This window comes from Giraffa tippelskirchi, chromosome 9, assembly GCF_054371585.1.
Source record: "Giraffa tippelskirchi isolate mGirTip1 chromosome 9, T2T-mGirTip1v1.2.pri, whole genome shotgun sequence".
In the NCBI taxonomy this organism is placed as follows: Eukaryota; Metazoa; Chordata; class Mammalia; order Artiodactyla; family Giraffidae; genus Giraffa; species Giraffa tippelskirchi.
The window spans coordinates 7,474,578-7,488,920 of NC_137283.1; the positions used below are offsets into that span (position 1 = coordinate 7,474,578).

At 44.3% G+C, this 14,343-nt stretch overlaps 1 protein-coding gene and 1 non-coding gene across 7 annotated transcripts in view; one reads left to right on the forward strand and one right to left on the reverse strand.

The window, feature by feature from the left end:
- The window catches only part of UBP1 (upstream binding protein 1), a 64,226-nt gene extending 50,221 nt beyond the window's left edge, over nucleotides 1-14,005 (reverse strand). For 2 of the 6 annotated variants that reach the window (XM_081527108.1, XM_081527106.1), the window contains exons 1-2: nucleotides 13,949-14,005; nucleotides 13,375-13,566 (exon numbers count right to left, since the gene is read on the reverse strand). In XM_081527108.1, the coding sequence (XP_081383234.1) occupies nucleotides 13,375-13,487 (113 nt within the window). In that variant the 5' untranslated portion in view covers nucleotides 13,488-13,566; nucleotides 13,949-14,005. Of the gene's footprint in view, nucleotides 1-13,374; nucleotides 13,567-13,900 lie in introns of all 6 variants that reach the window. The other 4 variants (XM_081527109.1, XM_081527107.1, XM_081527111.1 and 1 more) reach the window with 3 other exon arrangements.
- On the forward strand, nucleotides 4,667-4,773 carry LOC145522163 (U6 spliceosomal RNA). The gene has a single exon (XR_014065961.1). It is a non-coding gene; the product is annotated as a U6 spliceosomal RNA (small nuclear RNA).
- Nucleotides 14,006-14,343: the final 338 nt, after the last annotated feature.

A 14,343-nucleotide genomic window follows, 5' to 3' on the forward strand; every position in this document is an offset into this window, starting at 1 on the left:
TAACTTTTTACTTTATTAGAAAGACAATGCATTCCAACAAACACAGCAGCCAGAGTGAGCCTCTTCAAATAGAAGTCGGACCATTTCATTCGTTTGCACTCTCTCCATCACCTCACTTTTGAAACCAAGGTCCTTGGAAGGACCTGAACTGGTTCAGTCACGCCAGCCTTCTTCCTCAACTCTTCCAGGGCCTCTGCACTGGCCCTACTCTGCTGATGTCCTACTGGCTCATTGCATTCAAATGTCATCTTTTCAGTGACAATTGTAACCCTCCATGGGTACTCCCAGCTGCTCCTTTCCTGCTCTATTTATCCACAAAGCATTTCACTTTCCAACACTATACTAGACTTACATTTGTATCCCCCATAAGTATAACTACCCCCCAAACTGGTTTCTCTTCACAGACTCAAACCCAGCATCTAGCACAAAGGAGCTCAAATATCTGCTAAACTGATGAATGAACTGCAGCACTGATGCTCAATCATTACTAAAGTGAAAAGCTAGATCTCCAGACAATTTAAGATCGTAACTTCTACCAGGATGAGCCACAAGAAAGTTCTGATATTCAGTTGATTTTGTAACCTCATAGTCCAGACAGGTGGGTCTCCCAGCGATCTGACAAGCAAATGAAAAGACACAAGGATTCGAATTATTCCAAGTAATCCTGAAATGCCAGTATCCAAAAATATCCAAGCACAAAGACAAACACGACTTTAGGCGCAAGAAGCAACAGCAGAAACCACAGATGGCATACGCCCAGCTCCAGATCCTGTCTGCTGGCGCTCAGTGCTTCCCTGCCCCTGCTGCAGAGGGTCAGAGGTCTGCAGACCACAAGTGTGAGACATCCTGCGACCTGGGATCTTGTTAGGTTGCTCTGAAGGGCAATGAAGAGGGAGTGGGAAAGAGCAGAGGCAGGCAACCACAGCCGCAGCCAAGTTCAAGGCGGCAGGCAGCAGCCATGCCTCCAACAGCAAGCCCTTCTCCCTGAACCCTTCTAGCACTTTAACAATCAAGTACTTCACTAAACCCTTCTCTGCTTGAAATATCTCAGTAATATCTCAGTGCATTCTATTTTTCTGACTGAACACAGACCAATACCCACCAAAGACTTCAAGATTCCAGAATTACTAAACCTATATGATAAAATTAAGCTTACTTTGTTTAAAGAAATAAAGAACTAATGTTTAACAGTAAGATCACACAGAAATGAAGAGTATATAAGGAAAATGGAATATAATCAAAAAGTTATCTGGAAGGCAGCACAGAAAATGCCAAAGAGATGTTAAGAGAGAAAGGGAGAAGATTTTACATTGAAGTCTCAGAAGAGGAAAGAATGGGGCAGAGGCAGCATTTGATATAAAGACCCAGTAAAGTCCAGAACCAATGAAATAACAGTAAATCGCTGATTTAAGAACCCAAAATAACCGAAGTAGGATAAATAATTCTCAAACCCAAACACATCAAGAAAAACTTGTACGCCAGTATGTGTGTTCGTATTTCGAAAGTCCAATGTTTTCAGTAAAGTACCAAGTATGGAAATTCCACTGAAATAGGCCCTGGGAGGAAGAGCTGTGGGTCTGAGATGGAGCCACCCCATCCTTAAGCAGAGCTGGAGAGGGACTGGACGAGGGCACAGAGGTGAGACCACCAACCAGCAAAGGGATGCGCTTGAGAGCGGAGGTGTTGCACTTCCAGTGCGGCCCAATCAGTGCTTCCCTAGAGCCACCCTGTTACCTAAGTAACGGAGAGGAAGCATCAGATTTAAGCAGGGTTACGGTTGTGTTAAAAAAAAAAAAAAAGAGGACAGGGGAATAAAGCAAAAGGGGGCAAGAGAACCAGGGTATACGTGGGAAGATAACTACAATGACTGACCGAGAAAATTTAAACCGGTTGGGGAAGAAAACAGGAGCTCAAGAGGGTACGTGTGTGCATGCCCAGTCGCTCAGTCCTGTCCGACTCTCTGCGACCCCGTGGACTGTAGTCCGCCAGGCTCCTCTGTCCATGGGATTTCCCAGGCAAGAATACTGGAGTGGGTTGCCCTTTCCTACTCCAGGGGATCTTCCTGACCCAGGGATCAAACCCAAGTTTCCTGCATTGGCAGGCAGATTCTTTACCACTGAGCCACTGGGGAAGCCTCTTTAAGAGAGTGAGAAATTGTGATCTGAGAGCAGTATCGGTGGCTATATTAATAAATTTTAATGGGTCCAGTGATGGCAGGAGGAGGGTAATGAGGGAGCGAGTGAAGGGCAGGGGGCAGCAGGTGAACTCTGAAAATGAGATTACAGGTGGGAGGCACAATGGGTACATCAAGGTGTAATGTATGACCATCGGATTGAGTACCTGAGATAATGTCACTGTAAGAAAGATACTCAAGGAACAGAAGTGTCAGGCTGCTGGAAGGCCCATTTAAATATTTTCTGAAATCACCATGAATGAACAGATTAGTCGTGTTCACTGTGACAGTGAGCTAGGATCTTGAATTTTTAAAATAAGAAATGACCCCCAAACCAGATGACTGCAATCAATGAGTACCTGGTGACAATCAGTGGCATGAAATTCAAAGTTGGGGGTCTTGCAGAAAAGGAGGGAGACAGAATAGTTGGAGCTGGCTGTGAGAAGGCTCCTGGTGCAAGAGCAGGGTTGTGAAAATAAGCCCCCAGCAGCTGAGAGGGTCTCAGGGGAAGAGTGTCCTCAGATAGCAGGTTTCCACAAGAGTAGGGTAGGGGAAGACAGCATTAAGAGACAAAGCTGGCTATACTAGTTTCCTAGGGTTGTCATAACAAAGAACCAGAAACTAGAGGCTTAAAACAGCAGCAGTTTCCTGTCTCACTGTTCAGGGGCCGGAAGTCTGAATCCAGGTGTTGGCTGAGCACCGGGAGGGAAGGCCTCTCCCGCAGCTTCTGGGGTTTGGTGGCGGAGGCTGGGTGCTCCTCAGTTTAGGCGCAGCACTCCAGGCCCAGGGCCAGCTTCTTCCTGGGTGTCTTCAGTATTCCCTCCGTGTGCGGGTGTGTCTGTGTGTGTCCAGAATTCCCCTTTCTATAAGGACACCAGTTCTGTTCAACTAGTGCCCACCCCGATGACCTCACTTTAACTGGATTACCTTTGTGAAGTCCTTATTTCCAAATAAGGTCACATTCTGAGGCATTGTGTGGGGGGAGGTGCCTGGGACTTCAACGTATCTTTTTGGGGGACACACAATTCAATCCGCAACACTGACCATTTAGGAGATTTTTCTGACGGACTGAGAATTCCGGAGAGTAAAGTGGGAGCATTTTAGGAACTGCTCAGAATGGGAGCTGGCTACAGAAATGAGCAAGCGCAGAGTACCGTGCTGAGCACAAGAAAAGGAGTGTCCTGGGAATCTGGGACTCCTAGTCCCGACAAGCAAGAACCAAACGCAGGGGGCTTCCCTGGCTCAGCGGTAAGAATCCAGTGCAGAAAATGCAGGTCCTGCTCTCCTGGCCCGGGAAGACCCCACATACTGGGGAGCAACTAAGCCCGTGTCCCACAACTACTGAGCAGAAATGCCAAAACTACTGAAGCCCGTGTGCCCTCGAGTCCATGCTTCGCGAGAGAAGCCACGATGAGGAGCCTGCGCCGCTGCGACTGGAGAGCAGCCCCTACTTGCCGCAACCTGAGAAAGGCCCTCACAGCAACAAAGACGCAGCACTGCCAAAAATGAAAAAAATAAAAGACTCAAGTGCACAAAAGTGTCCAGTGGTCCAGTGTGCCCTAAAAAATGAGATACATGTCTAGGAGAGACGGATTGAAAAGAGAAGGCACTGATAAAGATGAGTAAAAAAGCTGTAACTAATGATATAAAAACTAGTAAGATGAGAATATCAGTAACAACTATAGCAACATATATGAAAATATGGATAAGATGAACAATTTTCTAGAAAAGTAACACCAAAACTTTAAGACGTGAAACACTTTACGGAACTTCCCTGGTGGCGCAGTGGATAAGAATCTGTCTGTCAATGCAGGGGACATGGGTTCTATCACTGGTCCGGGAATATCCCACATGCTGCAGAGCAACTAAGTCCATGTGCCACAATTGCTTAGCCCATAGCGCCTAGAGCCCGTGCTCCACACGAGAGAAGTCATTGCAATGAGCAGCCCGTGCACCACAATGAAGGGCAGCCCTGCTGGCCACAACTAGAGAAAGACCATGCAAAGCAATTAACAGCCAGCACAGTCAAAGCAAAACAAAATCACAAAGACATAAAAGGCTTAAAAAAAATAAATAAATAACGCTACAGAGACTGATACTGTGGTTAAAAATTTTCCCCCAGGGAAAACTTTCACAGAGGAGTGCTACTGGACTTTCAGGGGCAGCTCCTATACAAAGTATTCAACAGGACAGAAACCGAGGAATTAACCTTATTCCTTATGAAGACTTATGCAACTGTGACATCAAAACTAGGTACAAACAAAACTAGAAAAGAAAGTGAAAAGCTCATGTCAGCCATAAATATAGATGCAAAAATCCTAAACTGAGTATTAACAAGTCAAATTCAAGAGTGTAATGACAAACCATCATCTAGCTGGGTATTTCCCAAGAACACAAGGACAGAATCCAGAATCTGCAAACAGGACAACAGATTTAGAACACTGATGGGCACTGGATTTATAACAGAATGGCAGTATAAAGAGGTGAGAAACAGTGCTCGCTTCGACAGCACATATACTAAAATTGGAACGATACAGAGAAGATTAGCATGGCCCCTGCGCAAGGATGACACGCAAATTCATGAAGCATTCCATATTTTTTATACAGAGTGAAGTCAGTCAGAAAGAAAAACACCAATACAATATACTAACGCATATATATATGGAATTTAGAAAGTCTGTTCAATAACCCTATATGCGAGACAGCAAGAGAGGCACAGATTTAAAGAATAGTCTTTTGGACTCTGTAGGAGAAGGCGAGGGTGGGATGATTTGAGAGGGTAGCGTTGAAACGTGTATATTATCATATGTGAAGCGGATCACCAGTCCAGGTTTCATGCATGAGACAGGGGGCTCAGGGCTGGTGCACTGGGATGACCCTGAGGGATGGGATGGGGAGGGAAGGGGGAGGGGGGTTCAGGATGGGGAACACATGTACACTCATGGCTGATTCATGTCAATGTATGGCAAAAACCACCACAATATTGTAACTAGCCTCCAATTAAAATAAATTAATTAATTTTAAATAAAAATTCTCAAATGGCAAAAAAAAAAAAAGAGGTGAGAAATAAACAGTCTTTTCAAAGATATTAGGTAAATTGCAGGCTCATACAACTGCCACTAACTGGCCTCCTCTCATACAATACCAAAAACAGGAGGAAAGAAAACCACAACTCTAGAGATTGTAAACTTAGATGTAATATGTAAAGTAATAAACCTTCAGAAGAGACTGTAAGAGTATTGTTATGACCTCAGAGTAGGGAAAGACTTTAAATGAAAAGGCTGGTCAATCTGACCATATCCAAATCAAGACCTTCTGTTTAAAAGCCACCATAAAGAGAATGGGAAGGTGTCATGGAGTGGAAGAGAGTTATCTGTGACAAGGTTAGTATCCAGAATATATAAAAGACTACAACAAGAAAACAAAAACAGGCTTCCCTGGTGATCCAGTGGTTAAGAATCCTGCCTGCCAAAGCAGGGGACAGAGGTTCAATCCCTGGTCTGGGATGATTCTGCATGCCGTAGGGCAGCTGAACCCCGGCTGCCACAACTACTGAGGCCTGAGCACCCCAGAGCCCGTGCTCCACAGCAAGAGAAGCCACGGCAATGGGAAGCCTGCACACCGCAACTAGAGGGTGAGCCCCACTTGCCGCAACCGGAGAAAAGCCCCCACACAGCAATGAAGACACAGCACAGTCAAAAATAAAGATAAATAAAAACTTAATTACCTTTAGAAAAAGGGAGGGGAGGAGAACTGAATGGAAACAAAGGTGCTGCCTTCAAAACCTGGGAGAGAAACTTACAGATAAATATATAGCTACAAATGGATTACAAGCATACCAAAAATAAAGGAGAAAGCACCTAACTAAAGACAGAAAATAATCAGAGTAATCAAAACAACAGGAAAGAACCACAGAAATGAAATAGAAAACACAATAAAGAAAAACAAAACCAAAATCTGATTTCTTACAAAATACTAGATAGAGACAAATGTCTGAAATAGGTCATAGAAGAAGGAAAACACGCAAGAAACACATGGAGTGAAAGAAATGGTGTAATCACAGATATTGGAGAGATCAGTAAAAAAAAAAAAAAAAACTGTAAAAAAATCCCCACAACTGAGATAAATTGTGAATTTCCTATGTCCATTAAATAAATTTAAACAGGCAAACACCTATGTGGGCAAAGATAAAATAAAATCATCTAATCCAGATTGTCTTTACAAAAAGCTTTATAAAACCTTGAAGAAAAAATTAAGTCCCATGCTCAGATGGTAAAGAATCTGCCTGCAATGCAGGAGATCTGGGTTCGATCACTGGGTCAGGAAGATCCCCTGGAGGAGGACATGGCAACCCACTCCAGTAATCTTGCCTGGAGAACCCCCATGGACCCAGGAACCTGGCGGGCCCCGGTCCGTGGGGTCACAAAGAGTCAGACACGACTGAGTAAGCACAGCACACAAAAATATTTAGCCCATAAAAAGAAAGTTATCCAGCTCAGATGAAGCTGATACAGCCTTAATGTTTTTTTTAAAAGGACAGGTGAACAAAAAAAAAAAAAGAAAGAAAGAAAATTGAGGCTCAATCTCAGCTAAGAACAGAGACAACCTATTTATGAAACTTTGGAAGCATTCTCTCTAATCAGTAAGTAGACTAAAGACTCAAGTTCTCGGGGTTTCTAAACAACACTGCAGTAAAGGCTAAGGCTTAGCCCACACTAAGGCAAGAAAATGAAATGTAAAGATTACACGAGAAGAAACAAACCCATTACTATTTAAAGATATCAACTAGCATATCTGAGCTCCTACAATTATTAGAACTGATAAGTTTGGCAAGGTCCTGCAGAGGAGAGAGAGAGAAAAAAAAAGAAAGATAAAACAAGAAAAAGAAAAAAAAAACAGCATTCCCATGTGATTTTCCTTCTATCCAGAAAGATCATCTTCCACTTTGAGAAGACTTCTCAGTTATTCGCTGGTGAGCAGCCAACAGGTGCAGTGGAAAGAAGTGGCGGTCAGACCCCCAACTTCAAATCCTATTTCTTCCCTTTGCGGGGCTCTCTGAACTCTAAGAGTGGGTTTGTTTTTAATTTAGTAGAAAATACTTTAAATATCCACACTCTAGGCACATATTAGACGAGAGGTTCTCAAAGTATGGTCTTGGAATCCTGGAGAACCTGAGATTTTCAGGGGTTCAGGAGGTCAAACCTATGCTCAGAATAACACTAAACCATTATTTGCCTTTTTCACTCTTGACACTTGCACAAAACCGATGGTAGTTAAAACTGCAGGTGCCTTGGCATGAATCAATGCAGTAGCACCAAGCTACAAAAGCAGTCATTGTATAAAAACATTAACTTTATTAAATACTGGTCCTTGGGTAGGTATAATGTATTTCTGTTGCACACCTAAGTGCAATGGTTTTCTAAAGAAAAGGTTTTTATGAAACTGATCTGTGAATGGATTAAGCAGCTTCTGTTACACAATATCATTTTTACTTAAAATAAAAATTGACAAACCATGATTATTCATTTCTGAGTATTTGACAGAAATTTCCTCAAAAATAAAAATGAGCCTTTCATTTCAAGGAAGACAACTATGACAGCATTTGTTACTAATGACAATATCTGCACCCTCCTTCCACCCTGTGCTTTCTCTGATGAGATGGTGGTGATACTAAGCAATGTGATTTTTTGGTATTGCATAGTGAAAAATGAGAACATTGAGAAGATTTGCAAAACTCAAGAAATGATTATTTTCCAAATGACCAATACTTGCACACTGAAAAGTACATAGGTTCAGAGACCCAGGCAAAGTTCAAAACAGACCAACTAATTCTAATGTAACAATACAAAAAGTACATTGACACAGTTTCAGATTCCACATTGCAACTTTAAGAAGCTGCCTCCTGTCAAGTGCTGGTATGCTGGTATACTACCAAAGAATATCCTGAATGATCTGAAACGGCTATTAACATAATCTCTCCTTTTCCAGTCACATGTCTATGTGAGGCTGAACTTTCTTCACTTATGTCAACCAAAACAGTATACTCTAATAGCAGGTAAGAGAATCCATCTGCTTTACTACGCCAGACATTAAATCAATTTGCAAGTATAAGAGAATGCCATTCTTCACATATTTGGTTTTGAAAAAAAGTTTTCAAACAAAATATATTTGTGGTAATGTATAATGGTTTGTAATTGTTTTCTCAAATAAATTAGTAAAATGTAAAAGTTTCTGACTATGAACAGACTACAAAACATACAGCATGCTATTCTACTCAGATAGACTGAAACAAAGTCATCCATAATAAATGACACCAACAGACTTCTCCTCTCCTCAAAATCATTCTGCTGAAATGACAAAGATCCTTTGAAAGCCAAATAGTATTCATAGGTATAGTTTATGTTTGCCTTAAAAAAACTGTCACATGTTTAAAAACGTAACATTTCTAGTTACTACATATCAGAAGTATCAGAGTCATAAAAGAGAAGGAAAAACTAAGGGATTGTCATTGAAGGAAATAAAAAATAAATGCAATATGGGATCCTAGACAGAAAATGGATTAGAAAAAAGGCAATACAGAAAAAAACACTGTGAAATCCAAATAAATTTTGTTCTTCAGGTAACAGTTCTGTACCAAGGCAGTTTTGAAAACTGTACTCTGATTATGGAAGTAGGAGATGCTGGGTAAAGGGTAGATGTCAGCTCTCTACACTATCTTTTTAACTTGTAAATCCTAACTCATAAACTCACAAAGATTAAAACAGAAAGACTCTACTACCAAGATTCAGCACAAAACAGTTTCACATCCATCTATCAGATATGTTCCAAAGCAAGCAAAACAAAAATGACAGACCTTCTAAATTCAGTGACAGAACCTACAGCAAAAAAAAAATCTTTTTTTTCCTTTCCACCAAAAGTAAACATTTAAGTTGTCCTGGCAAACTGGCAAGTGTTACTGTGATGAAACACATCAAATTATGAGACCATATCAATAAAATACCAAGTTTCAAACAACACCGAATGAAGGACGCAAACTGTACTGAACTTACTCTTAGGGGACTGAGGGGACCAACCTGATTTTAAAAACTGAACATAATGAAATCTATGGACAAACAATAGGATATGTATAAATTAGCTGAGTGAATGGTTAGTTTACACAAATATTACTTTTTGAATATAAGGTTTCAATACTCAGCAAATGTTTCTCCAAGGCAAGTATATTATTAGAATCTATCCTTTAGAGCAGGGGTCAACTAGCTACAGCCCAAAGGCCAAACCCAGCTGGCCTGTTTTTGTACAACCAACCATGACCTAAGAATTGCTTTTATATTTTTTAAAAGGTTGTAAACAAACAAAATAGAGTGACAGAGATCCTCTGGCCTTAAATACAAAGCCTTAAATATTTGCTATCTGGCCGTTCATAGAAAAGCTTTGCCAATCCCTGCCTTAAAGTAATACATTTTATTTGATTAAGTGAATTTGATTATAATTTAGTTATTAATTATAAAGTCCAATGTGGACAATATACCCTGAAGTATCATTTTTTTTACCAACAATTTATCGAATTCTTTTAATATTAAACCCAGAAAAAGTTTCTGAAATTTGAAATGAGGAATTTTATAGAAATTATCGCCACTTTTGGAAGTAGTCTCAGGTAGCACTATAATACATTTTTCAAATTTCACTGATTCTGAAAATTTCCTATACTTCCAAGAAATGTCATCCACTCAAGAACATTCTGCTTTAGCATGAGACCCACAGAAAACCATCAGCTATTAATAGTTACATAGTAAAATAATAAAATATATCCTTAGTAATCTTTTATTAACACTGATCACAAAGTTGAAATTTTCCCATTTCCTTCAAGGGTCTATAAACTGACCTTTTAACCTTTTAATCAGTATAGAATATCTGTCTTCATCTCAAATCAGTTTTGATTTAGCAAATTATTTATAAACTACAAATGTACCTCCCAATTGAGAACATATGTAAAGTACACCTTTTGTTTCAAAACAGATTTAAACCATAGTGAAGTTTTACAGAGCTCAGGCCAATGCCCTTTGAGAAAGGAATTATTTAGTATCAAAAATGTTTTTATGCATAAAGAAGTCACTTTTCTTTTTATTTTTCAGATTACTCCTTAAATCTTGAAAATTAACTTACTACAAATTATATATTTTTTGCAAACCCTTAAGATGGAATGAAAACTACCAGGTGGCCCAAAAGACCTTCTCAAAAGAGTTTTACTTTTTCGAGTCCTTTGGTTATCTGCTCCTTACGTCACAGAACATGTATGACCCAGATTTCAAGTTACAATGGGTTTCGGCCTTCATTCGGTGGGGGAAACTCAGTCCTCCGTTGTGGCAGTGACAATCACTTTACTAACAATCACTTTAACATCTACCAGCTGAGGTGTACTCACTCAGAAGAACAGGACTGGCCTATTAGCCTTCTAAGGTCTCTAACCGTCTCTAGACTCCTGATACTGTAACTTAGATTTTAAAAAATATTTCTGACCTGCCTCATTTCAAACAGAATCTGCAGCAGCCTACCCCTTATATACAAATGGGGTACGGGGTACACACAGAAGAAAAACACACAGTGCCGACTGGAGTGTGGAAAGCAAAAGGGAAGGAGCAAAGATTTTACCAGAAATTAGCCTCATCATAATCCAATACTATCAGCCTACATTGTTTAATGCAAACATACATTTCAAAACTGTCAGACTATTGAGAGAAACCATAAGTTCCTTTCATGCTATCTTCCCCCAAAGCTGAAGCAATCATTTTCTAAAAGAAGTATTTAGAAATACCTCTTGATTTAAGCATTCAAAAAGCACATGCAGTAAACAGACTTCACTCGGAAAGAAAAATGGAAAGCTGCCTCCAGAGCAAATTTGTATCAAGAAGTCGCTTTTACAGTAATTTCAAGTTGAGTACCTCAAGTTTACTTCTAACTTGAGAGAAGAAATGAAATAGACAAAAATCACAAGCCTTACTTCCCTGTAACCTGGCCATGTCCTGCTTCCCTGATGCCTAAGAAGACCACTGCCCTGCAGAGCAGACAGGCTTGGGCACTCCCAGCTCCAGGGCCGGGTGTAGGAAGCACAAGGGCCAGCAAAGGAGGTCTGCAACAGCCCCAAGCTTTCTTCAGACCTTCTCTAGGTCTCGGCAATCTTGGAATCTGCCAAAGTTTGCATTTCAAATGAAGGGCCTTGAATTTGCAAGAGGCAAGCAGTCTCCTGGCTCTTCTCAGTTTTTGAGGACCCAATTAAATCCAAAAAAATAAACAGACTCCTTAAAAGTGGTATTTGCCTTCAAAGATACTTGAACATTTAGAGTGAAAGACACACACCATGGAACCACTAACTGAAGACGATCACTGGAAAAAAGTTTCCCCTGGAAAGTGCTGCTGAAAGACACAGAATTACAAAGATGTCAGACATTAAGAACAAGGTAGTAAAAAGGTAATATCAAAATTCGTTCTAGGCCACAAACAAAATGTTCATTAGTTGGCCAAAACAAACGGCCAACTAATGAACCTAGTTCTGAAACAGAACTCGAGAAATCTAAGGAAGTCTCTCAATAACAGCTCACAACAGCCCTCAATAAGCAAAGCTCTCAGGCAGCTGACCTTCACTAACCATAATTGAGAATAAACACTGAATTTGCCTCACCTGCTCTCTTCTGCCTTGACTGCAAGTCCAGGGTCTCCAGGAGCAGCAATGGCTCGTGTCTCACTAGGGAATCAGTGCCTCTAGTACTGCCTACAGGAGTGACCCTATGACTTTCAGCAGCTCAATTTCCTCAACAACTAAGACAGTTGGTGGCTCAGACGGTAAAGTGTCTACCTACAATGTGGGAGACCCGGGTTCGATCCCTGGGTCGGGAAGATCCTGTGGAGAAGGAAATGGCACCCCACTCCAGTACTCTTGCCTGGAAAATCCTGTGGACGGAGGGGCCTGGTAGTCTACAATCCACAGGGTCACAAAGAGTCAGACACGACTGAGCGACTAACCTTTCTAGAAAATACGCCACCTCATCCAGAGCCCTCAGGCTGCACAGCTGCAGAGAGAGGAAGTGCCAAGTTCAGGAAGACCTGCACAGATCAGGTCAGGGTCATAGACTGGTGACCTAAGGCGTTCCTCCAGGCGATTCCACACCCTACAAACCATCTCCACCTTTCAGTTCAGAGTTTCCCTTGAAGATTGAAAAGCCGCATTATTGCGGGGAGTAGTCCCTACCATCCCAGGCCTGCTCTGACCCAGTCTCTTTCTTCGTGACTTTTCATTCTCCCTGTCCTTCCCCTAGAGCTGCAGTGAGAAACTGGACAGCACCTTCAAGACACCAGGGATTAAAGACGATATATGCAAAATCTCACTTAATTCGCATTAAGGAAAAGCTGCCTAACCACTTAAGTTTGCACTTCAATCGGATGAACGTATGTATGCAAACTGTTTTTCCATAAAAAGTGCTACAAAGTAAAAATACAGAGCTACCAAACCGGTAGGAAAAAACAAATAAGCGAGTTTTCTTCAGGTTCAAGGCAAGAGCCTAAGCGCAGATGTGTTTCAACCTCTCAAAATTAAACAAAATGAATGGCTGCTTGTACAGAGAGCAGAGACTAAACAAACTCGTGTTTTTGTGGGGCAATCAGTGCATCCTAAAGCCTTGTTCAAAAGGAAACAGCCTCGAAGGGTATTACCCTCCCCCCCCCGTGGAAAAAACCTCACTTTGCGACAATAAAAACAAAACAAAACCTAAGTTAATGTGCTATTTCTCCCATGCGGATACTTCCAGTTATGATATACTTACTATTGGAATAACAAGAGATTAAAATTTCTTACCAGGAAAGACTACAATGAGGAACTGATAGCAAAACCTTGGAGAGTGTTTCCCAACACAAGTCCTACCATTTCGCGCACCTTATTCCAACTCTAAGTGGCTTGTAAATCATTTGCAAGGCGAGGTAGCCCCTTCCCCCAACTCGAGTCATCCTAACAGCGGGGCGTGTTTTACAGCAAAACTGTAGCCCTCGGGAGCGGCCCGCGGGGCCGAAGCCTGCGGGGCCGCCCTCCGTCGCCCGCCACCGCGGTGAGCAGAGGCCCGCGGGGCTCCATGGCGCGGGCAGAGGCCCAGGGTCGTGCAGGCCTTTCCCAAGGAGAGGGAGGCTTCCGCCCGCCCGCCCCCGGGCACTGGTACCTCATGCTGTAGGCGCCGGCGCCCAGCTCCTGCCCGATGCCCGAGAGGCTGGCGTCGAAGTCGTGCACCAGCCCGGACTCTATCACCTCGTCCATCTTGAGCACCCAGGCCATCTTCCGGCCTCGCCGCCGCCCGGCGCGCGGCGCGGTCTCCGCGAGCGGGGCGCAGGGGCCGGAGCTCCGCGGGCGCGTCCTGGGGGAGGGCGCGGGTGAAGCCTCCGGCGGAGCGGCGAGTGGTCACCAGCGGCGGCCGCGACGAGAACAGCCGGGGCCCCGCGGGCAGGGCACGGCGAGCCCGGCGAGCAGCTGCAGCGGGAGCGGCCGGGCCGCCGGCAGCGCCTCCCTCCCGCGGGCGCCGGCCCCGCGCCTCATGCCGCCGCCGCCCACCCCCTGCGCCGCTAGCGCTGCCGCCGCCGCCGCCCGCCCCGCCCCGAGGCCCCCGGTCGCATCCTCCCCGGGAACGCGCGGGAGCGGGAGCGCAGCCCGCCCGTCGCCCTACCACCGGCCTCGACCCCCGGCCCGCCCGCCCCGGCTCGAGCGCCCCGCCGCCCCGGCCAACCCCGCCGACGCCGCACCGCCGGCCCGAACGCTGGCTTCTCCACGGCTCCGGCTCGAGCGCGCCCGCCGCTTCCGCCTCCCCGGCCCCGCCCCGGCCGCGGCCGCGGCCGCGGCCCCGCCCCCGCGCTCGCCCCGGGCCCGCCCCGCTGCGCCGCGCCCGGGCTTTCGCGGCGCTCGCGGCCCTTGGCTGTGAGGGAGCCGCGGGGCGGTGTCGTGCGGCCCCGCCCACACGGCAGGTTCCCAGCCCCTGCGGCCCGGCGGCCGTCCTGCGCACCAGCCGGGAAGAGGCGGGGCCGAAGGCCGCCCGTTTCCGCACACCCCGAAAGGCGGGCTGATTGACAGGCGACCTGCGCAATAACGACCAGGGCCCGATCGCGGCTCCCGTGAGTCTCTGTGCCTCCGTACCAAACCA